This window comes from Malaclemys terrapin, chromosome 7, assembly GCF_027887155.1.
Source record: "Malaclemys terrapin pileata isolate rMalTer1 chromosome 7, rMalTer1.hap1, whole genome shotgun sequence".
NCBI lineage: Eukaryota > Metazoa > Chordata > Testudines > Emydidae > Malaclemys > Malaclemys terrapin.
This window is the reverse complement of record NC_071511.1, coordinates 85,047,874-85,073,406: the sequence shown is the minus strand read 5'-3', so window position 1 is coordinate 85,073,406 and position 25,533 is coordinate 85,047,874. Positions and strand designations below refer to the sequence as shown.

Genomic DNA, 25,533 nt, shown 5'->3' with positions numbered 1-25,533 from the left:
AGCTTGTGTTCATGCATGATGGGAAATATTCTTTTGCTGATGTTAGATTCCGTGGTGCGATCATATTTTACTATATAACATCTGTTCTCTGACTTCTATTACCTTCTGTCCTGGAACGAGGCTCTTAGAAGACAGGATGGTGAATCCGTCCCCAGGTCCATCCTCAGATGTTGAATTTGAGGCCCCCTCTTTTTCATTCTCCTTCTGCTTGCTCTATTGGGGGAAAGAAGGCAAAATTAAGCAATAACAGTCAGGAAAAAGAAGTCTGTGATTATAATCTTTCAAAAGATAAAAGCAATAGCTTTTTCATCTAAACTTCATAGAATGACAACCAAACCACAGCGTTTTACTACCCCAAAGTTATGTATGTATTAGAAGACTTTTCTACTAGTTACTAAACATAGGAAAAGTAAAGATGGAGCACAGTGGAGGTTTGTGGTACTGTAAGATTTAGTAATACATACATATGTCTGCAGCTTATTGAGGATTTTTGTTTTTGTAATTTTACTTGTGCTGCATTAATTTATGAGTATTCAAACTAAATAACAGCCAAATGCTCTAATTTATAAGGAAAAACAAACTGGGAGCAGCCACTAGAACTTGAAAATAAATCATAATCCAATGGCGCCTTCATCACATAATTACCCATCACACAACCACTCAGAAGACCTAGATAAAAAGTAACTTACCAGTAACTACAATGAAGAGTCCTTGTGGCACCTTGGAGATTAACACATTTATTTGGGCACAAGCTTTTGTGGGCTAGAACCCACTTCATCAGCTGCATGGAGTGAAAAAAAGTAGGTAGGTATAAATATACAGCACATAACACATCTTTTCATGTGCTGTATATTTGAACTTGCCTATTTTTTTTCACTCCATGCATCTGATGAAGTGGGTTATAGCCCACAAAAGCTTATGCCCAAATAAATTTGTTAGTCTCTTAGCCCTGGTCTACACTACGAGTTTAGGTCGAATTTAGCAGCATTAGATTGATTTAACCCTGCACCCGTAGCTTATACCACTGCTGATACAGACGAACATGGCTACCCCTCTGAAACCTGTCACCAGTAACTGTAGTTTTTCAAGAGTGTTGCATCTGCAAATTCACACCTATGAGATGCACCCCTTGGTGCAGCCTAGCTTAAGGAATCTTCTAGGAAAAAAACCAGAGCCCCTCACAGCTCTGAACATTCAGACCAAAGGATGTAAGAGGCCAAGCAGACCAACACCTCAACTCCTCCTGCTAAACCCCAGAATTTTGAGAATGTAGAATTCAGAATAAGAGGGGAAGGTGGCTAGTGATGTGAATATGTAGAGGTATTATTCTCAGATACCTACAGTTATTGTTAAGTAATTCTACTTTTTTTTTAGAGGTGGTCTCTGCATTTTCCCAGCTCTGGCAGAATGGCAAGCAGTACAAACCCAGAAAGACAGGCTGAGCAACCCTAATTAGGCAACGATTGCAAAGTAAGTATTGTATCTAAGTGCCAAGTCAAGAACAGAGTACTGCATAAAGGGGTAAACAGAGTAGTTTTCTACGATGAAAACATTACAGAAGGATGAATTGATAGCACTGTAGCCTTTGTAGAGGGAGCCCTAAAGTGCTCAGGTACTCTAGCTAAGATGTAAGTGCATAATCTCATCCATTTCAATGGATGATGTATGGAAATGGCATTATCTTTACATTTATCCCCCAACGCTTCAAAAAGTCTAGGTGATGACCTAAATGACTTAGTCCTATCCAAACAAAATCTCATAGACCTCTTAACATGCAGAGTATGTAGTCTCATCAGGTTTTGGAAAGAAAAACCAAATGAGACTACAAGAGTAATGTTTTGAGTTAGGTGGAACTCAGAACCTCCTTCAACTTCTAGCAATGGGGAAAAAAACACAATTAGATACATGCTCCACCTGAGGGGTGATTGACTGATGGCCTCCTGCTAGACAGGGACAGAGGTAGGTGATGAGCCATTAGATACCTGGACCTTATAAGCAGACTAAGGAAGCTCAATAGGGGAGAGACTGCAGAGAAGGCAGGACTCTCCAGCAGGACATACAGGGAGCAGGGTAGGCTCCTGTGGTGGAAAGCCTTAAACTAGGGCCTGTAAGTAGCAGGGAGATTCCTAAGCAGGGGTGGCTCTATGTATTTTGCCACCTCAAGCACGGCAGTCAGGCAGCCTTCGGCAGCATGCCTGTGGGAGATCCGCTGGTAACGCGGATTCGGCAGCATGCCTGCAGGAGATCCACCGGTCCCGCGCCTTCAGCGTATCCGCCGCCGAAGCCATGGGACCGGTGGACCTCCCACAGGCATGCCGCCGAAGGCTGCCTGACTCCTGCCCTCACGGCGACTGTCAGGCTGCCCCCCACGGCTTGCTGCCCCAGGCACGCGCTTGGTGCGCTCGTGCCTGGAGCTGCCCCTGTCCCTAAGGGGAGCAACTAGAGTCCCCAGAGAGAGGAGTCAGTGAAGGGAAAAACTTGCTAGACAAGAAACAACAGAGAAAGAACTCTGCAGAAGCAGGTTAGGGTCCTGTGTGGGAGACCCTGAGATAGGCCCAGTAAAAGCACTTCAGTGGCCCCTGAGGGGGCGGAAAACTAATAAGTTTAAAGATTTACTTGGTCTTTGTTGCCCCTTTTTTGCTACCCTGGAATGGGTTTTAAACTTCTAAGTGACTTGACTAGAGGACTAAGCCAAAGAAGACCCTAGAGGTGATCAGTGTGCAAAGAAAGACTAGTGGTTTGCAAGGAGTGCTAGAGATAAGGATCTCTGGCAGCACTGCACTCTAACACAAGGGAGTACACTCACGGTGAGTATGTTTACTACTTTTGGTAAAAACTTTGGGTGGGGACACAGGACAGCTTTGTCCCCAGGGCCTAGAGAGTGAAGGAAAGTTTAGCAGTCAAAACCTCCCATTCATTCTTCTCACAGATGTAATTGCTATTAAAAATATATATATTTTAAAAGCATTGAAATCATGTCTCCAGCAAGAGACCAAAAGGTAAGAGGAGAAGATGGAGACTGATGTGAATATACAGACATTACTCTGAGAGAATTACAAAAGGCTGATATAATGCATCATTTTCAGCACCAAATATATATCCCATGTCAGGACAAGTTCTCTGACCACTGGAAATCTTAACCAGAAATCCTGTCGCAGTAGTGTGGCTGAAAACTTTACAGTTTTTAGCTAGAAGTTGGTGATGGTCTGTGGGTTTGTTGTTGGACTTCTTGGGAAGGAGGGTGGAAAAAATAAGGGTGGGTGATGAGGAAGTGTGTTTTATATGCTAGAGCATCCTTTCCACAAAGGTGTTGCAGGATCCTAGTGACAGTATGGGTTTTCGTAAAGGTATCATAGAAGGTAATGTGAATGTACTTGAAAAGTATCCTCTAAACAGTGACTGCCACGATTCTGGAATCTCATTACAGAAATAATCTGATGGCTCATTTCTCCACTACCTTCTACTATTTTGAGAGAAAATCCTGGACCATGTACTTCTCACTCATTATCAACCCTTACCTCCCTCTTCCAGTTGTCACAAACAAGATACCAATCAACTAATAAGCAATGGGAAGGCACCCATCTAATTTCTCCGATTCCCCTGTATCATTCTTCATTCAATCAGTCTCTCCCACTTCCCAAAACACCAAACCTAGTTTTTGCTTACCTTTTTGGGTGCCCGGGCTTTGGTAGCCTTTGCTTTCTTTCCACTCTTCTTGCTCACCAAGGATTTCCTCCCTCTCTTTTCAGGAGATGGGGAAAGGATAGTTTCAGATTTGCCTTTGGCACCTCGTTTTTTTGCAAGAAGCTCTGGTTGAATTCTGGGCAGGACCCCTCCACTTGCAATGGTCACTCCTTTTAGCAACTGCAGGGAGAGGCAGTGTAAAGAAGCATGACTTATCTGATTAAAATCCCTCACTCTTGACTAGAACTGTCCTCATAGACTACACTGCACTATACACAAGTAGAGTATACAATATTTAAAACACTCATTTTATTCTATTTGTGGCATTTGTACTGTAATGCTCATACAAAAGTAACAATGCACTTCACAATAATTATTTAATAGCAAAGGTAAACAGCCTGAAATTAAAGGATGCTGGCTAGGGATACAGAATTATAGACATAAAAGCAATTAAGGAATTCTCCATCTGCCAAGCCTAGTATAAAAAATAACTCAGCTATGGATCAGATTAATAAACTAGAGATAGAGTACTGCTGAAACTCTAAGTGACAATGATAGATTCTGGCATTATTTATGGGAGCACTGTAGGAATGGGGTCCTGATGTACACACAATAAAATCTCTCCCACAAAGTCAACTACGCATTCATATATTACTGGCAAATCACTTGACAGAACATGCAGGTGGCCATTTAAAACATAAAGAACAAGGGATTACCTACAGTTTCCTTTTCCATTCCTTACACAAATAAGAGTCCATGGCATAAAAGTCGTTTTTGTTCTTATGTTGGCGGGCAGATTCTTGTTTCATTTTCTGTTGTGGGAACCATCTTGGACTCATCTGAATACCACACTGGACTGTTTCTAAACTTTAAGTATGGCAGCTGTACTTGAGCGACAGTGTACAGACAACCATACACTAAAATTCTGAAAGCATACCTGGTTCAGTTCCTCATCATTGGCAACTGCCAGGAGGATGTGTCTGGGGGCAATTCTTCCCTTTTTGTTGTCTCTTGCTGCATTCCCTGCTAGCTCTAGTATTTCAGCTGCAAACACATTGGGGGCAAAAATCAGCAACAGAAAAGCAACAAATCTAACAAAATTGGAGTGCAGGCTTTCTTCAGGGAATAATCAAGCATCTTGTTCCCCACTCCAGAATCTGATGTGCAGTATCACAGCATCTTTCTGACCAACTTCTGTAAGGTATCGTTTCCAGATGTGGGGTTTTTTTTTTGGCTTTAAAGGGACAATAGCAAATAACTGAAATCCCAGGTTTGATCTACTTAGAAATTATCCTATTTTGGTGGCAAATGTTCTCAAGATAAGAACAGCCTGACTTTCATTTACACTAATGCCACTTTATATCGCCAAAGCAGTGTAAACTGGCTTTAGTGTAAAGGAAAATCAGGCTAAACATCTTTTTTATTACAAATCTACCACTCCTTACTGAAAAACATAGAAACTAAACAATAGTCAATGTTTATGTAAGATTACCAAAAATATTTTGTGATCCTTTCCTACTTTTCTAAACAGACACTGTAAAAAGCTAGGGTGCTAAAAATTGGTTCATGTAATTCTATATTGCTTTCTTCAAATCTCAAGTTAAAATGCTCTTTCAAAAAATGTCAGCAGCCCAAAATTCACAAGTAATCCTACAACAATAAAACAGTGTGAGCATCCAACGGAAAAAAACAAAAATCTAGTAGAGAGTCTTGATGGTGAGGATTCTTAGGACTAGACAAGTAAAAGTGCTGCTGGCAAGGAGTGAGGTGCATTGATATAATTGTGGTGAAGGCCAGTAGAATAGAACTGAAAGGAAATGCTACAGGTCTAGATTGAGGGGCACTGACAAAGCTGTGTGAAGATTCATTTTACAGAAGGAAGAGTTTTGGTTTGGATGCAAGCAGGTAACTTGCTACCCAGATTCTGACTGCATGAACTGTTAGTTGTGATCCCTTCCAGAAATTTCAGGGATTGATGGTCATGCCATAGTTGATGTGAAAAGTAGTTTCTCTAGATTTGCAATAAGGTTTCAGCTGTGACCTACCACCTCAGTTACCTTTTTTGTGATTTATCTAGATGTAACACACAGGCCAATGTGATTTTTCTTTATTTGCTACAATTTTTTTAAAACGATGTTCAACTCCATCAGTGGAACTCATTAACTTCTCAAATTTAACCTTGTATATAGTGAAAAACAGGAAGAACCTGTTCCTTGGTTCCTTGTACCGCTACTAGTATATTAATGGGGGGCGGGAGTTGTTTGGTTGGGTATCTTTGTGCATTAAGCAAGCATAAAAATAATATTGGAGCACTGATTCATTTTAAGAATGTCCAATGTCCCGCTCTTCTCTTGCTTTTTAAAATTTTGTTAACTGGGGTTCAAGTCACAATTGCATCAGTCCTTCATTGGTGATATTGTACTTTTTTCTCATAGAAAAAAAAAATAACTGCAAGAGGTATAAATACAAAAATCTCCAAGGAAAACTCACTGGAAATTTATAGAAAACTACTTGGCTTATCATCCAGGGACAACAGCAGAAAGCACAGGTGCTGGAACTAGGGGTGCTGCCACACCTCCTGGCTTGAAGTGGTTTCCATCATATACTGATTTACTATTTCGTTGAATGGCTCTAAGCACCCCACTATAAACATTATTCCAGCATCCCTGGCAGGAGGTTTAACTCCATAGGAGGAAAAGAGGTCTTCAATACTGCAAACCTGTCCTCCCGTTTTTACTACTTCTTAGTGTACAAAATAAACCCTAAGCAGCAAAATATGAATGTTAAAGCTGTAAAAGTTGTTTGGAATTATTAGTAATGAGTTATGTAAAAAACTATTAGCAGCTGTTTAATACATAAACTATTAAACACTACCTATGTTAAAAGAACATTATTAAAGTTGCAAAATCAAGCACTCAAGAATTAGATGCTAGAATTAAGACTGCCTGTGTGACCTTAATCTGACTCCCTTGTACATATACATTCATCCCAGTGCAGGTTCATCCTGTGCACTGAAGGAGGCAGGGGATCTGTGGAACATTTAGTTTGCACAGGCAACCTTCATTCTGGTGTTTCCTAAATTCTGATTGCTTAATTTTGCAACTTTAATAATGTTCTTTTAAACATTGGCTGCCAGTCTTTCTCACCAGGCGCCTCATCCAATCCCAATCTCCCCCTGGCTCCTTGTCCCAGTAGCTCTGCCCAGCCAGTCTTATTTTCCACCCAACACTCCATCTCCTTGTCAGATCTGTCTCTCCCCCCTAGCTGCCCATTCTTCCTGATTAGTTCCTATCCCCAGTCTCCTTGTCTAGCTAGGTCCAGTTTCTTCTGTCCAATCTCAATTCTCCTTCTTCCCCTGCCAAATGGCTCCTAGTCCCAAACTGCCTCCCATGACTTCCAGTTCATCTCCTAGCTTAAGCAGTCCAAACCTCCCTTCCCCCAACTTCCAACCCCAATCTTTTTGCCCAGCTATTCCCAGTCTGCCTTCACTCCCCCGGCTCCTAGTCTCCTATCCTAACCAGTCCCAATCTCTCCCCGCCCCTCCAATCCCAATCTCACCAGATTGCTTGTCCCAATATACAGCAGAACCTGTTTATCTGACCTTCCATTATCCAGTTCTCCTTATTAATTGAACAACCAGCACACACAGGTCCAGAAGTGGGCGATCTCTCCTGTGGCTGCTAGACGGTGCTGCAGCCTCGCACTTTCCCATTCTCTGGATTATCTGAATTTTTGATTATCTGATCTGGCTCTGGTACCAATTGGATCACATAAACAGGGTTCTGCTATACTTCTTCTCCCTCCTTCCTTCAGTCCAGCTTTTCTCCCTTCTGTATTCAGCTCAGATGACTTCCTCCTCCACACAGCCTGAGTACCAGCAGAGGGATCATTGTGAGCACAGGAGAGACAGGCTCCTTGTTCTCAGTTCCAGTACCCAGCTTCACCCTAGTCAGGAGCAGTAATTACAGGGAAAGTCCTTCTGAGCCCCTGTAGCCCTGGGCAGTAGAAGGCTCAGGGCCATTGTGGGCATGGTGAATGCATAGTCCAGTCACATGTAGGAGCTGTGAGGCTGGAGCAAGCTACAAGGATTTTAACTCTTAAAAATCAAAGACCTTTCTACTGAGTATATGCAAACTGCAGCTTTTTCAAAGGCTTACAACTTGGCCAAATTTGGACAGAAGTCCCAAGACAGTTGCTAGGAAGGGAGGAGATATTGGAGGATCCATGTAACAATGGATCCTCTTGGCCTCACTCTTCCCAATCTCCCTCTCAGCTATGCAAGTATCCCCTTAGAGCCGTGTTCCATGCCACAGAGGGCTAAGGACGCTCTGCAAGGTCTTCCCAAATCATGCCCCTGCCCTTGTATAGCATAACTTCACCATATCCTTCTAAGAGGGATTTAGGCTCCTACAATGGTCAGGGAAACAATGTTTCTTTAATATATAAAATAGGACTGTGTAAATATGGGTTTATTTACGTATGCACACTCGAGATTTTGGAACAAACAACTTAATTGATAATATATTAGAAAATGAAAAAGAGGAAGGCACAACCACCATTTCAGACTTTGAGTCTGTTTCTCTGGAGGTTGGATCTTTTTCCTGTGGCATTTCATTCTTAACTTATTTTTATGGATTTATTATTTCTTGCAGTTGGATGAGCTATAGGTGTACAGAAATGCTTTATTTAAACTTAACTGTATTTGTACCATATAAACAATATTTTTCTTTTTAACTTCAAAACCAGTGTTAGATAAAGGTGAATTCTGATTCCAGAATTGCTTTATGGCGAATATGAAAGTGTCACCAGCATTTTGCTCCCTCCTGTTAGACATAATCAAAAGCCTGAAAACTAGATTTGCTTATTTCTTCAATGTCTCAAAATAAGCCTTCTGTATTATGCATTTGAAAAGGAAACTTATTCCTTATGATTTTTTTGACAAGGAGAGGAGTTATAACGGAGGCTGCATCAAATATGTGTAAAAGGGACTAGATAGCAATTGCTACAGACACATATGCTGTTACATAGACAGGCAGACTCCATGCAAGTTTCCCCCATGCAGCTCTTGCAATGAACTGTAATTGTGAATTGCAGCACATTCAACTAGTCCAGGCCTCAGACTCCTCACAGTTCTCCTAATACACCTCAGTCTTCAACTGTGACATCCCTGTAATTCCAACCTGAGCCTTCCCTCCAACAGGTACAATGACATTATGCTAAGGGGCTATTTTGTGATGTGAACAAATTTATATTATGGTGAAACTGAAGCTTAATTCTTCTAGATCTGAATAAGAATATGAACGTGAATGTGTTCATAGGGGAAAACCTAGTGCAGCAACAGCAACCTGTGTCACCTCCCCCACCCCCATCCTTGGTGCATTATGTTCAATTTCATGGCACCACATAAAGCTTAGGTATTTACTGAAGTTAAAACACATTCTCTAACATCATTAAAGGTAGGTGTGTGTGGGGGGGAAAAGGGGGTTGGGTTTTTGTTTGTTTTCTGGACATGTAAGCAAGCAGAAACGGTTTCATAACAAAGCTGAACCACAACCACATTTCACAGCCACTTTAACAAGTTTTGTTTTTTTTGTTTTGGGTTTTGTTTGTGGGCTTTTTTTTGGTAAGGGTAGATGCAGTTAAAGAGAATGTAGTTTACTCTAATAGCATGTTCTAGTTAAATTAATGTGAATTCTCCTTTTTCTCGTCTGTTATACTCATTCAACTCTCTCAAAGTCCTACATTGGTCTCTCTTTTGTGAAAAAAGTACTCAATGCAACACCCTTTATGGCCCATCACACTTTTAGATCAGGCAAAGAGATCATTGCAGAACAGTAACACGATCCTTCCACATAGAGATCAAGCATACTGCCTCTGCTGCTCCAATATGTGAAGGAATCCACCTCAACCCATTAAATGCATTTTGGTATATTCTATACTCTTTTAGAGCTTGTTCCCCCGCCCCCCCACCAGTGTGCATAGCCCATGGACTTCACTTGGCTCTGTACATGATCAGCACTTCTAAAATGAGGCTCTTAATTTACCTGCTAGGTATTCTATGACAGCTGCCATGTAGACTGGCGCTCCAACACCTATCCGGTACTTGTATGTTCCTTTCCTCAAGTAGCGCATCATCCTCCCCACAGGGAAAATAACACCTGCCCTGCTTGAGCGTGACATTTTGGACATTTTCTTTTTCCCACTTCGGGCAGACATCTTGCTGCTATATTCCTTTCAATTTGCTGACAAAGTTTTTATTTACTTGCACCTACACAAAGCTGCAAGGGAAAAGAGATGGATTGATGGTGAGTATAGCATAGTTCTACAGAACAGTATCAATATAGACTTGCTTGTGCTTTCTCACAGAGACATTGATCTGTCCACAATAAATACAGATATTAAAGCAGAAGCATCACTTATCAAACAGCATACAATCTGAGCACTCAGAACACTATAATCTGTGTTCTTTTGCGTACTGTATATTAAGACAGAAATAGATCAGGAAGAGCAGTTTGGGGAATACAAGAAAATTGAATGCACATTAACTGATTATAATATAGAAAAAAATTGCTGCTATTCAATATATCTGTAAACATTTCTTTGTTGTGTATAGCAGTGATGATGCATCTGCAGTGGAAGGATTTAATTCTTGCTAAATGCCTTAAAATCAGTTTACAAAGTGAGGGGAATATTTTCAGCATACCATGGTGGGAGATAGGCATGTAGCACTCATCATTATTTAATGAAGTTTCATTTGGTTCTGTTTGTTACGGTAAATAAAACTACATAAAATAAACTACATTAAAAGAATGTTACGGTAAAACACTCAAAAATTAGGGAATACCAGAAGTGAGGTTGCCCATGCAACCTTAAGTCAGCTGCCTTATGTGGATGCATTCTTATGCAGTCTTGCATTAAATGGCCACATACTTTTATTTATTTTTTCCTTTAGGGCCCCGTCTCATTAGTACACAAAAAAAGGCAATGCTTATTGAATGGGTAGCTATTAATATTTCTTTTTATCCTCACCATTTAGTGTGTGGCTACATGCTTTAATTACTGTATACCATTCAAAACCTGTGTATGGGCTTTTTTATGGCACTCATCATTGCATCTGAGTGATTTACAAACATTAATGAATTTCTTTATAACACACATATCAGATGGGGTGGCATTATTACTATTTAATAGATGGGGAACTGAGAGATTAAGGCCTATGTTGTCAAATACGTCCACTAATTTTGCTGCCCAAATTTAGATGCTTAAAATCTGATTTTTCAGAGTAGTTGGTATTTTTATAGTACTTCAGATGTTCAAAGCATAGCTCGCATTAACTTCATTTGCAGTTATGAGAGCTCAACATTTTTGCAAATGAGGCTCCCAATGTCTCAATCAAGCTGGGCACTCAGATAGGGAGGAACACACAAGTGGCCACCTGTGGAAAATTTTGATTTTAGTGATCTGCCCAGCATTCCATTGGAACTCTGGCAGATGCAGATAAAATCCAGTTCTCAAAAGTGGCATTCAACTATCTTAACCATGAAACCATCCTTCCTCCTCTTGCAATTCCATGCCTCATTTACTAAACACTTTCCCACTATAACAACAAATGTGGTCAGGGGTCCTACAGACAACAGCCTAATTCACTACTCAACCCTGATTCATTTCTTGAACTCCATCTACCTTGTGCACTAAACGAAGCAGGGTTTGGTCAAAGTTGGGTGGATTTTCAAAGGTCTCCTGGCACCATAGCAATCCTCCTGTCACACCTCAAATCATGGAGGAACTGGAGTTTCTCAATTAAAAGGCTGTACGAATTTTTTTAACATGGGCAAAGCAACATATTTCTCCCCAACCTCATTCTTTAAAATGGCTGAACCATTTGTTAAAAACCCAGCGCCCTAGCTCACTACCTGTCCACACTGGCAAGGCACGTAGAGCGCTCTGACTCCAGGGCTAGAGTGCTCCTGGTACTCCACCTCGGCGAGAAGATTAACACTTGGTGCACATTGATTGAAACGCCCAGGCGTTGGTGTGAACAAGGTGTTGCATTACTGTGCTCTGATCAGCTTCCGGAAACATCCCATAATCCCCTTAAATCAAGTGGCCACTCTTGTCATTGTTTTGGAATCGCTGCAGGAATGTGGATATGCCCTTTGAAAGCTCCATTTCTGACAGCCGGCATGCTTATCTGCTCCAAGACAAAGCAACCATTCACTGTGGAATGCTGTGTGTGAGAGAGAGAGGTGGGGGGGAGAAGGAGGGGGTCTGTTGCTGTCTGAACTTACAAGACCTCATTCTTTAAAATGGCTGAACCATTTGTTAAAAACCCAGCCTGAGGGCTTGGCTACACTTGCAAGTTAGAGTGCATTAAAGCAGCCCTGGGCGCCCTAGCTCACTACCTGTCCACACTGGCAAGGCACGTAGAGCGCTCTGACTCCAGGGCTAGAGTGCTCCTGGTACTCCACCTCGGCGAGAAGATTAACACTTGGTGCACATTGATTGAAACGCCCAGGCGTTGGTGTGAACAAGGTGTTGCATTACTGTGCTCTGATCAGCTTCCGGAAACATCCCATAATCCCCTTAAATCAAGTGGCCACTCTTGTCATTGTTTTGGAATCGCTGCAGGAATGTGGATATGCCCTTTGAAAGCTCCATTTCTGACAGCCGGCATGCTTATCTGCTCCAAGACAAAGCAACCATTCACTGTGGAATGCTGTGTGTGAGAGAGAGAGGCGGGGGGGAGAAGGAGGGGGTCTGTTGCTGTCTGAACTTACAAGACAGCATGCAGACATGCTCTCATCCCCCCAAAAACCCACTCTCTCTCCTCCCACATACACACAACATACTCCCTGTCACACTCCACCCCACCCCCCTCATTTGAAAAGCACGTTGCAGCCACTTGCATGCTGGGATAGCTACCACAATGCACTGCTCTCTGTGGCTGTTTCAAGAGCTGCTAACGTGGCCACGCCAGTGCGCTTGCAGCTGTCAGTGTGGACAGATTGCAGTGCTTTCCCTACTGTGCTCTACGAAGGCCAGTTTAACTCAAAGCGCTCTACATCTGCAAGTGTAGTGATGCCCTGAGGTAGACACCAGCATGGAAAATTGCAGCCCCAATGATTAAGTTTGGCAGTTATAAGCAATCAAAAGCAGGGTGTTAGGGTGGAAGGCAAGCTGAACTACCTGTAGTTCACTGTCTGTTCACTGTTCACAGTAGTTCACTGTCGGTTCTGCCTATAATAACTACAGGGAGCTGGATCATCCCTTGTGAACGTGTACATAGTTAAATTTGGAAGGATTAGATGTTTATCGGTGAATGTTGGCAAACGTTGATTTCAACATACACACGCAAACCAATGAAAAATATTTCTATCCATAATTTACAGATAGGCAAAGTAAGAAATATGCTGCTGAGAACATAGTTTCATTTAAGGATATTTACCTTGTATATTTTGACATGTGATATTGACAATTTGTCTTTTAACAGTTATACAGCTATAACCTTTTGAATCTCAATGTCTACTGTCACTTCATAATTTTTATCTGACCCTCCCATAATTTCCAGCAATTGTGAAAATTTAAATTGATAAAAATAAGTTATAAATAAGCATCGATTTTTATCCACTGAAATTATATTTTAAAAAAAAACCCTCTAATTCTGCCAAGGCTATATTTAGTGTTCCTCCGTTCCATGTGGCAGAGAGTGAAAGCCACCTCTGTAACACTCCTTCTTGCTGTGTCTTATGTGAATGGAGGTCCATTAAGTTCAGGAGGTAGAACTGAGCTGAGATAGGGAGAAACAGGGAACAGGCTGTACTCCACAAAACCACCCCTCTTTGTTCTGCTCCTGCTTTTTCAGCTGGAACTCTGGGAGGCAAATTATATGGGTCAGAGGTGTATTAACACCCTCCTCTGGGTCGCCTTCACAGCTGCTACTGGGCAGCCACAGGAGCCAACCTCCATGGAGCTGGGAGGAGGTCCCTCATCTCTTGCCCTAAAGGGAATGATTACCAGTTTTTCTGCCCCTCTGGCTTCCTCCTGTAGAAGTTTTCCATGGGAAGAGACAATCTAGGCTAGGCTTAAGGAGCAAAGAAAATAAAATCTAGCTCCCTCCTTGCTTCTTCCTGTTTTGTGGAAACAATAAACAAGTTTCCCGGGTAAATGTTATGACGACTCTGGAATCAGCCATTTTACTTAAACAGTATAAAAGGCTTTTAGCTACAGATACAGCTTCAGCTATTAGTCAAGTAATTGCTACATTTTAATTTTGTAAAGATAGCTGTCCACCTTAATGCCTAATTCTGATCCCAGTTACTCCACAGTAAGTCCTGTGCCACTCTACTGAAGTATATGAAGAATTTGGCTGCAGCACCTGATGCTTCTGCTGATGAAGACATATGTATAGAATTTCTCTCATATGCATTCACAGCAAAGGAACAAGAAAAAAGGAAAAGGTTAAGTTGAAAAGGATTGTGGTGACATGAAGTGAGGCACTGTGGGAAATCTATTCTATGGCTGTAGATAAGGGCATTTCTGAGTTCCAGAGCATGATGAAGGCACAACACAGAACTCTCTTCCCACTCCATTCAAATCTTTTTATTTTTTAACACCCACATTTTTCAGCCTGCTTTCAGTTTTTATGCCCTAAAACAGGGGTTGCCACAGAGAACCTGATCTTTTCCAATTTTACATGTGTAATTTCAAGGTCCTACATTGTCACGACCAAACTTTCTGAGGGGGCTGCATGTGAAACCTCTTGAATTGAGGCGAGGGCACTGCTTTGTGACATGTGTTGTTCACTCATTGCAGGCGCTAAGCTTGTTGCCTCAACAGCTCTTGCAATCCCTGATAGATTGGGAGTGAAGGACAAAACTATAACCGGGAATAACAACATAATATAGTGTGCTTCTGTGATCAGGATCTTAACAGCCTTTGATATCACTGCATCACAAAGACACATTCAAAATCCATTTGAGAACACTGAAATCCAGGTCTAGTTCTTCTGTTTATTCCAAGGGAGTGACTATATGAAAAGGCCCACCTGTCCAATACTAGTTTAGATGTTCTAAATTGCTCATCTTTAACAGCCATCAGGAAATCAAGGACACTTTCTTTGGGAATCTAAATTGAATTCTAGCTACACTTATGCCACATTTAAGAAAGAAAAACACCAGAGAGTCAACAGTGGTCTAAAATACCCCCGGTTTGTCCTTATCCACCATGCTGCTGATTTTCCTTTCTGAATGTGTTTATTAATAGGTATAGTAACGAAAACTAAGGGAGAATAAACTAATAACCTTGTAGACAGACATACTAAGAATTCAAGATACACGTGACCTCATTATGAATTCCTAAATAATTACCAATTTTGAATCAAGTGCTGTTATGTTATATTATGGGAACTAATAAAATTGCCATTTGATCTAAAATCTAATTACTGGATAAATATTTGCTCTAAAATGTCAGTAGTGGGACTACTGAATGAAAAATAAAAAAATCCCAAAACAATGTTATTTTATGATGTCATTAGCTGATTCCCCCCCCCCCTTTTTAATTCTGTGGCTGAATTTAACACTCTGGCAGCAAAGGATGAATTGCATTAGGGATATCATGGTAATGGATGCAATACTGTGATAAACACTATGCCAGGCTTCAGGAAACAGCCATACACTGCCACACAACTGTGCCAATGCACCTCAATCCCGAACTTTAGCAGTGCTGCACAACTTTTTGCAATTTTATTTCACAACATTTTAACAGAATTTCCCCTTGGTAACTGTTCTGTGTTTTCAGGCCCAGTGACTGTTCAATAAACTTTTGCTTTTTACAAAATAATGATGAAAGCAAGTTCTCCGACAAGATGGAAGGAGTATTACATAAGCTACTTTACAAATTATGTTGACCAAAAGAGGACATGAGATAGCATACTGCAATAAAAACCAAAATGAAACTGCCAAACTTATTTAATTTGTCACAAGCCAGTCTTAAACTCAGCACTTTATCTTATAACATTGAATAATCTCACTAACACATCCTTTTTAGTTCTTATAATTGTCATTCAAATGGCTATCAAGTATCTATCTAGCTCAAACTCACACTAAATTAATCTCTCTTCCATTGTTTTTGAAGGACAAAATCCTGCTTCTTTCTAAGTCAATGACAAAACTACAATAGGAGGAGGATTTGGCCCATCAGAAATGTTGTGGTTGCATTCAGCATCTATGTTAAAAGATCAAAGCACATTGGTAGAGCTGTGGATATGAAAAAGTACTCGACTACAAAGTAATGAGAGAAATTATTACATTATATATGTTCTCTCATTGTGCAATTAAATCATTTTCCTGACTCCCTCGTCCCTCACTGTGTCTAATTTTCCATCCTCTCCCTTTACCTGATCATTATTTTTCCTAATAGTCCCACAACTGTCACACACTTCTGTGCAACTGTTCCTTGCACTTCTCCCCAACTGCTGTTTCCCAACTGTCAAGGAACCGTTGGATTACAACACTCTTTCCTTCTTATTCTAAAGAATTTGTTTTTATGAGCTTCAGGTCAGGGCTGAGATACCTTAACAGAACCTTGTGAGAACCTGAACATGCAAGTGGTGTTAGAATAAGTCAGGATTGAGGTGCATTGGCCAAATGGAGTAAAGAAAGCTTAAACATATGTACCATGTCTGGCTCTAGCTAATGATGTTACCCCTCAACAGCATGATCACTAAAACAAATCAACCTGATTTGCATGTGTGTGCACATATGTTTGTGGGACCAAAGCTTCAGTTATGAAAGTAACAAGGAGTCCGGTGGCACCTTAAAGACTAACAGATTCATTTGGGCATAAGCTTTCGTGGGTAAAAAACCCAGTTCTTCAGATGCATGGAGTGAAAATTACAACATGCATCTGAAGAAGTGGGTTTTTTACCCACAAAAGCTTATGCCCAAATAAATCTGTTAGTCTTTAAGGTGCCACCGGACTCCTGGTTGTTTTTGTGGATACAGACTAACAAGGCTACACCTCTGACACTAGTTATGAAATAGGACTTCCCTTTATTTCATCCAGTCCCAATCAAAGTATGCTAATTTAAGTGAGCTCTGAGTTTCTGTTTCTCAAGCTGTTTTGCCAGCATGAGCTGAGTTTATAGAACTCTTACCCCTGACTGACATAAGTTTCACTGACCAAAGTGCCAGTGTGGACAGCACTGTCAGTGGGAGACGCTCTCATGCCGACATAGCTACCGCCACTCGTTGGGGGTGGTTTAATTATGCCGACGAGAGAGCTCTCTCCTGTTGGCATGGAGTGGCTATATGGAAGACCTTTACAGTGGCGCAGCTGCAGCGGTACAGCTGTGCTGCTGTAACGTATGTAGTGTAGACATAGCCTTAGACTACACTGCAGTCTACAAAATTTGTGCTGAAACTCGTAGGCTTCTAAACTTGCACAGTATCTATATGTTTCAGGGTAAAAGTTCCCTTGACACCTAAGTTTCTGCTTTTGAGCATCCACAATGTTACCTCACTCTAGGCCTTTGGACTCCTATCTTCCACCTAAGCACCAGAGCAATCTACAGGCCCAGGGAAGATAGACATTCATCTGCCTAACTTACATGCAGGACTCAATTCAGCAGGTGTGTTCAGAAGCTGCCTGCCAGATTTGGTCCCATTTAAAATGTACTGGTAGTGGCTACTGCCACCCCCATTATAATTTTTATTCCAGTGGTTAAAGTGGGGAAGGGGACAAGTTCAAAATGTATCTTGAAGGGGGGGGGGGTGTTTGTAGTGCATTCTACAACGGACAAGAAACCTGTTAAAATTTAACAGAAAGGGAAGATATTTTCCTTTTTATAGGCACCAGCAAGAAAAAAAAGTTGTTGCATGTACAGGAAGGGGGCTTGGAAAACTAGGACAACTAAAACCATTATTTGTCTGAAAAAATGTTTGCCTACTACTGCTTCACATAACACCTAAGATTACCATATCTAAAAGTGATTCAAAAATATTGTTTTCATTTTGCTTAATTTGTGTACTTGGTAATATATTGTTTGTTTTTATCCTATTACTGAATTATTTCCCCTTTTTGTTTAGGTATGCTTTTCACACAGCAACAACAGTGATAGAAACTTGTAAACAAATAAGATTATAAATCCACACAAATTTAGCAGTGGTATACAGAGGCAGATATAGTAACTGCAATTATTTCTAACTCAATTTTTAAAACTAACTGGATTTCAAGTTGTGTGCTGTGTTTTAGCTGTATCAATCCCAGGATATTAGAGAGGAAAGGTGGGTAAGGTAATATCTTTTATTGGACCAACTTCTGTTGGTAAGACAAACAAGCTTCTAAGCATACACAGAACAAAACTTCAGGTTTGGGAAACATACTCAGTATCACAGCTAATACAAGATCTGAACAGATTGTTTAGCTTAAGTAGTTACTACACATTTCAAGGGACTATTCAGGGTGAATCACCTTGAACGGGACACTTCACCCTGAATAGTCCCTTGAAATATGTGCAGTTATGTGCAGTACATTTCACAGACCTGTGTATGATCAAAAGCTTGTCTCCGGCTGTCTACACTACGGACCTTGCAGTGGAGAGAGCTCTCCTGCCAGCATAATTAAACCACCCCCAATGAGCGATGTTAGCTATGTCAGCAGGAGAGCCTCTCTTGCCAACATAGAGCAGTCGACACCAGCACTTTTGGCAGTGAAAGTTATGTCCGTCAGGGGGCGGGGGGTGTTTTTATTGGACAGAAGTTCGTCCAATAAAAGATATTACCTCACCCACCTTGTCTCTGGATTTAAAGTTAACAGTATCCCTTTAAACAGGCCCTAAAGGAAGGCCACTGGCCAAAAATGAGAATAATCATAAGAAAATATGGAGTTAGTAGGAGCTTCAGCACAAGAGTAACTGAGATAACTGTGAATGTTTGAGATGTTTTGAAGTTGGTGGCAGGCAAATTTCTGACCCCAATGATGGAGATGAAGTGAAATGTGGGAGTTGAGGAAGAGATATAGGAGTTGATGAATATGGCTGACCAGAGGGTAGATAATCAGCAGCCCCCTTTCCCCAGGTGAGTTTGTAGGAGGCTGGCAGCAGTGTGCAGCACCAGCGTGCCTAATGGCACGTGACATGCTAATATAGACATTAGACAAGAGAGAGCAGCCGCCGCAGCTCTGCCACAAAGGGAAACTGAGGGGACGGGGGTCATTTTCAGCCCACGCGGGCGCCCCACACGCTGCCCTGGTGGAAAGGGCAGCCCAGGGCGGGCAGGCGGCTCTGAACGTGCCTGTGCACAAGACATGTTTCCGTTGCTACCCCGCGCTCAGCCCCCGCAGGGTCCGAGCTCAGCGGAGGCGGGGACCCAGCGGTGCGGGGCGGGCGGCGCTCTAGCCCAGCGAACGGGAACAGGCTCTGCCGTCTCCCCGCAGCAGTGTCGGGCTGCGATTGTTTTGTTTTCCCCGCGGTAGCCTCTGCGGCGCTTGTCTATTTAAGGGGCCGGGCTTCTAGTCCAACAGCAGCCTTTTATCAAATCTGAACCCGCCTTTTTTTTCAAATGCAAACTGCCAAGGCCCCTTCCCCGGCACCTCCTGCGCGACTCGGCTGTCTGCGCTCTTCGCCAGACAACAGACCCGCCCCCCAACGCATGGTGCGCGCGCTCATTGGCCGAGCCAGAGATTAAAGCACCGGCGCGCACAGCGGGAGAACTAGGGGGGCGTGAAGTGATTGGCCGAAGGGCTGGAGACTCGGACATGCGAAGGACATCTTCTCTGACGTGGGTGGTGAAAGTCGCGCGCCGACTAGGGCATAAGGGGGCCCTGGGTACGAGGCGCGCTCCGAACGGCTCGGGGCTATACGAGCGACCCACTGGGGCGCGCGCGCCAGAGGAGAGGGGGCTGTTAGAGGGCGTGCGCCCGCCGGAGGGAAGGGATCTTCCCGCGCAAACCCCAAAGATCGAGTCTCAGGTGCCGGTGGGCTGCCAGCCCCGCCCCCAGAGCACGGCTCCGGGGGGGGGGGGGGCTGTAGGCTTAGCTCGATGGAGGCTGCCATTAACCGGGCTCCGACCGAAAGGGCGTCCCGGAAAGGGAAGCGGAGGGGGAGTGCCCTCGCCTCGCCCCACTCCCCCGGGGAGAGTCACACAGGGCGGGAGAGAGAGCGCACACCCCCTCCGGACCGGGCCGCTGGGAATCGCTCCTGGCGCCGCACAGGGCAGCCTACGGAGCACCGGCTCCGCATCCCCGGGGTCCGGTCACCACCCTGCGCCCAGACCTCCCACAGCTGGGGCCCGCCTCGGCCCTACGTGCCCCCGGCCAGGCCTGTGCCTGGGGTCAGCCCGCGCCTAGCGCCGGCCCGCCCCCATCCCTCGGAGGATTCCTTCACCCCGGGCTAGCGGGTTGGGGCAGCCGCCCTGCCTCAGCCGCGGGTGGAGAGCCTGGGCAGACAGAGCGTCCGATCTTCGCTTTCCTCGCCCGGCCCCCCCAATGCTCCGCACCCGCCGGGCCTCTCTCCTCACCTGCCCGGAGGTCGCCGCCGCCTTCCCCGCCTCGGGAGGCTCCTGCTGCCGCTGACTCCCCTGGGCTGCTCTCGCCTGCCGCTAGCTTTCTCTTGTATTGTATGTTTCAATGGCGGCGGCAGCTCTGGAGGGGGACGGAGAGGGGGGGCTCCTTCTTCTCCACATACCGCCTCTAGGAGGAGTCACTGCAGCTTGCCTGCAACAGCCCCTGCCGCCCGCACACAGCGCGCTGCCTCCCTGGCCAGGCCCGCTGGCTCCTGTCTTCCAAAACCGACCCGCTGACGATGAAAGGGCTCCCCGGCCTTGGCTGCGGGGGTGCCGTGGGTCAGTGCATAAATAAAAGCAGGCTTTCCTGAGTGCAGGGATAGTCTGGCCTGCCGGGGTGTGGGGGGGGGCAGATAGAGTTGGCGCCATTGTGAGGTTTAGGGGTCCTTTAAATGACATGTTTGATGGGACATTAAATAATATCCAGGGCTGGTTCATAACACCCAGGTCCAGGGTTTGGTGCCCCAATTGGTATTAAGGGAGCCACTCATCCCAAAATGTGGGGGGGAGTGATCTGCCAGCCAGTAGAATATTTTGGGCATTGCGTGAGGTCAGTATGCAGTATTGTCAACCCTAAATGTTCAAATATCACAATCGGCTTTAAAATCATGAGGGTTTTTAAAAATAACATATTTGGGGTTCTTTTTATTTGTCATATGGTGTTGGAAGTGTTTAGGAATTAGTATTTTCAAGCTTGTTGCCATAACCACAAAAGCTACAGACTTGCCTTTTTTCAAAATGAAAGCTGAGCTGTTCAGTCACACCAATTGAGGAGTTGGGGTTTTGAAAAAGCAACAAATATTGTGAGACCTGTGATGCAGTCACAAGAGTTGGCAACATTGCTTAACCATAATACAATACACACCTTTTGTAAATAAACAAGAAGGGTCATAAAATACTATTTTGAGACCAGAAAATAGGAAACGTTTTGAAATGTTGTTATAACTGCTCTAGATTAACATCAGGCAGGTTCTATGCAGTAACAATGGAAAAAAGGGGGGGAGAAACTGGATCAGAAAAATAAATCTAGGTCTCCTATGTAGCACCAAAAACTTCTGTCATTAGGCTGAGCCATTTTATTTGTATCAATAAATAATTTTCTTGACCTGATTTTGTTTATATACATATTTTTGTATTTTGGATTATGTATAAAATATAGATGCAGTGTATGCTATCACAAAATGCCATTCAAATGGATTATATAAAACAAATCGTGCTGGATTGCAGTTATAATTATTAGTGTTTGTCTTTGCATGAATATGGAGTCACCAAATACTTATAGTATTTCCGTATATAAGTTTTAAAGGAGCATAATTGGGGATAATTGAACAAACTATTTTTGAGTTAAAGGGTTGTGGAAACTCAGTACTTTTCTGACCTCAAGAAACTGCTTGTTCTGTCATGGCGTTCTTCATGAGAACAAGGGCACAGGGTTTTATTGAGTTTGAGAAATTGTCATTAAATTTTCAATTGCTTAATTAATGTTTGAACAGCAGTGTGAATATTTAAAGCATCATATAAGAAGTAATGGTGAAATTATGATCCTACTGAAGTAAATAACACTCCCATTAACTTCAGTAGGGCCAGAATTTCACCCAAAGAGTTATCTCCTATGTGTGAATTGGGGATAGCAGAGATTACAGTCTGTGTAAGGCATTTATGAATGTTACATATCTAGAAGCAGTTTCCAAGCTCCTCTGGCATCAACTAACAAATGTTACAGCAGAAACCTGGAATAAAATAATATAATATTTGCAATTGTCTTTTGAGAAGAGCTGGCAACCTCTATGGGAAGCCTGGTTCTGCCCTTTCTATAAGAAGGGATAATGCAAGCCCTAGCATAGTATAGGAATCTGGTGAGGGTATGAAATTGAAGAGCTTTACAGTGTGCTCCTGGTATTGTTGAACTTGTCCTGGGTGTGTAAATCTTAATTGAGAATTCCTTGCCTTTTTAGTGTTTAAATTATCGACTACCACACTGTAGTAAGTTTAGATTTTTGTAGGTAGAACACATTCTCATCCTTAAATGTGCATTAACAAAGTATTACATTTCTGGAAGGCATTCAGATATTACAGTGATGAGGGTGGTGTAAAAACATGAATAGAATAGAGTGACGAGAAAAGTTATTAATGGATAAAGAATGTGTTTGCACTGAGTTAAAAGCAAACTGCATTTCATTATACATCAGCAACAGGAAAAATGACATTTGACGGCTTATTGGTATTATTTGGTGATGGATTGCTCTAGGCAATGATCCTGGAGTCTTGGCATATATTTTCACATTTGCTATTATGCAGAGTGTTATCAAGCATCCAGGGTTTTCATGACACAACAGCTATAGTACAAGGAAAAGAGGCAGACAAAAACACAACATTTGGCTCTCCACCCAAACAAATGTTCCTTGTCAGTTATCTCTATCTTAGGGAAAGATGGTATTACTGTTTAGCAATCTTTTAAGATTAAAATTTACAAATTTTGGATAATAAAAATGTATTCACACAAATGGAGTCTGTCCCTGTTTATTTCTACAAAGACCATCTGCCAGTTGACTTCCTAGTACAAAACAGATTTGTTTCTTTGTAAAAATAAGTAACATCTATTGAAGGGGGTTTATGAATTGCTGATTGCCTAACTCCTAAGCTATTGGAGTCACAGTGTTTGTATATGGCACACTTACTGGTGAATAGAAATTGTTACTCCTAAAGAATTGTAATGACTATTTCATAACTTCAGAATCTTATTAACAGTATTAAAATTACTTCATTATTATGAGATGTTTTTTTCTTTTAAAATCCAATACATTTTTTTGTAGACTTTAAAATAGTAGTTGAAGATTTTTCAATTAAACTACAATTTTGACCATCACAGTGGATTTATGATAACTCGGTGCACTGTTATGCAGGAAATGCAAGTTGGGATCTGAATTTGGTGACTTAGGCCCAGATCCTCAAAGGTAGTTAAGTGCCTAACTCCCATTGACATCAGTGGGAGTTAGGGGCTTAAATACCATTGAGGATCTGGATCTTTCTCCTTTATGTGGGAGGGAGCACCATACATGACTTGAATGACACTGTTGAGCTATTCCAAGGGTACTGTTAACGCTCTCCTGAGGGAATTCTCTTATAGCCTTTCTCAACCAAAAGGATAGGTGGATTTTATGCTTGACCTTATAAGGTAAAGAATAAAAGAGGCAAATGAAATAGAGCTTACCAAAAAAAAATACTCAAATATATTCAGGCTAAAAATCAGACTACCTTGGAGATCTGACCTGAAGTTTTAATCTTTTTTTTTTCTCTTTAATTTATGGCAATAATAGAAATAACAAAGGGAGGGCAGAATGGGGTAGTACATCTGGTTTTTGTATTTTTCAGTATAATCAAATCTCTATCAGCACACATGAATGATCTAGATCCAGACATAATGTAGGCAAGTGCTGTGTTATCAATATATTCAACAAAAGTATGCTAATGCACTTAAGTTCTTGTCTCCTTTTCTTTTCCCAGGACTTTCCTGAGCACAGACTGCCAGCTTTTGGATGAGGCCCAGTTTTAGTTTTCTGTTGAGGCCAAAATACTAATTTTGTTCCCTGCTCTGATCAAGACAAGGAATTCAGAGGAGTCTTATCTTCCATCCTCCTATTCCTCATGGTCAGCTGGCTTTCCCATGTTCCTACTGTCTGCATCTGATATTGGGTTCATTTCTTGGGGAAGGTTGAGTTAACGGAGTGGTCAAGACAAGGGACTGTTTTCTTCCCAACTGCCTCTCATAAGTGGTCCTAACAACACATACTGCAGTCAGGGGCACCAGAACAGGGGAGACCAGGAGCCATAGCCCTCCCACTTCTTACAGGTTGTAAGGGTGAGTGACTGGGGCAGGGGTTGGAGAGGAGCGAGCAAGGGGCAGGGCCTCAGGGAAGAGGTGGCATGGGACTGGGGGGTGGGGCCACTGTTTGGGCAATTTCCCCCCCCCCACACACAGACTTTTTGGCTGCTTCCACCTCTCCTGACTGCAGTGACCTTACCTCAAAGCAACCGAAGACTCAAATGGTCTAATTAAAAAATATAATTTATTAGGAATAGCACGTTCAGATTAAAACAAAATAAATGATTTGTATAAAATATCTAGTCCATAAACTATAAGAGCTCAACTAAATAGGTACAGGAGGGCTAGCTTCAGTAAAGAAACAAAAGCCTTATATTTCTAGAGAATATATTCTCTTTCCCCCAGCTGGTTATAGGAAATCCCATATTGGATTTGGATTAGACCAGTGGTCCATCTAGTCCAGTTCTGTCTGTAACAGTGGCTAGTACCAGATAGTTCAGAGAAAGTTGTAAGAAACCCTGCAGTAGGCAGTAATTCCATAACTTTCCTGTGTTTCCTAACACCCAGTAGTTAGAGCCCTGAAGCATGAGTGGTTATATCTTTTCCAAAAGTTGTTAGTTTTTTGTTTTTGTTTTTAGTATTATTCATGTACATATCTAATTTTTTGAATCCTACTAAGATACTGGCTACAATGATATATTGTGGCAATGAATTCCATAGGTTAATTATAGATCATGCAAAAAAGGTATTTCCTTTTATCAGTTTAAATTTTAATCCTTTTCTTCCCTGATTCTTTTTGCACTAAGCATATAAAAGACACCTTTCAGTGTATCCCTCTACCCTCTGATCCAGCTTATAGCACTGTTATACTTTTCATGTTTCTTTGACGTTCCTAGCTTATTAATTTACAGCATCCCCACGTGTTTTTGCAAAGGGCCATACTAGTTTGCTTCACATGCTTTTATCAAAGTCATTCATCATTGTAATTTTCATGTTAACAAACAATTTAGAATCCTCTTTTTCTGTACAAATTCCATAACTGAAAATGTTCCTTGAAGGTACATAAGAGTTGTTTCCCAGTCCACCTTTGCATCTTTACCTTTTTCACCCCCTCCAAGGACTATCTTCACTTTGTCTCATTTTGCAAGTTTTGGTTTTGGTTGTAAATGTCAAGGTGAAGCTGAGGCCTTACCTATGCTTGGGTCAGCGGCACCACTGCAAGTCATGGTTTACACTGGCATGGTGTGTTTATGTGAGGGGTTTGCACTGGTGCACCTACATCAGTATAACTACATCTGTGCAACGCTCTCATCTGCCCACAGTGTTTACAAGGTCTGTTTGTTTTTAAAGATACAGTAATGGGTTTATAAAATTCTGATGATTAATTCTGCTCTATATCAAGTTTGAATTGAGGACAGATTAAAACCAACCTATTACAAAATCAAAGGTGCTCCCCATAGCATTTCA

The 25,533-nt window shown here is 42.3% G+C and overlaps 1 protein-coding gene across 2 annotated transcripts in view; it reads right to left on the bottom strand.

Moving 5' to 3' along the window:
- LOC128840432 (core histone macro-H2A.2) overlaps window positions 1–20,471 on the bottom strand; it is a 37,315-nt gene extending 16,844 nt beyond the window's left edge. The window contains exons 1-5 of one of the 2 annotated variants that reach the window (XM_054034410.1): window positions 20,199–20,471; window positions 9,729–9,962; window positions 4,622–4,728; window positions 3,667–3,864; window positions 103–213 (exon numbers count right to left, since the gene is read on the bottom strand). In XM_054034410.1, the coding sequence (XP_053890385.1) occupies window positions 103–213; window positions 3,667–3,864; window positions 4,622–4,728; window positions 9,729–9,900 (588 nt within the window). In that variant the 5' untranslated portion in view covers window positions 9,901–9,962; window positions 20,199–20,471. The remainder of the gene's footprint in view (window positions 1–102; window positions 214–3,666; window positions 3,865–4,621; window positions 4,729–9,728; window positions 9,963–20,198) is intronic. The other variant, XM_054034409.1, reaches the window with a different exon arrangement.
- Window positions 20,472–25,533: the final 5,062 nt, after the last annotated feature.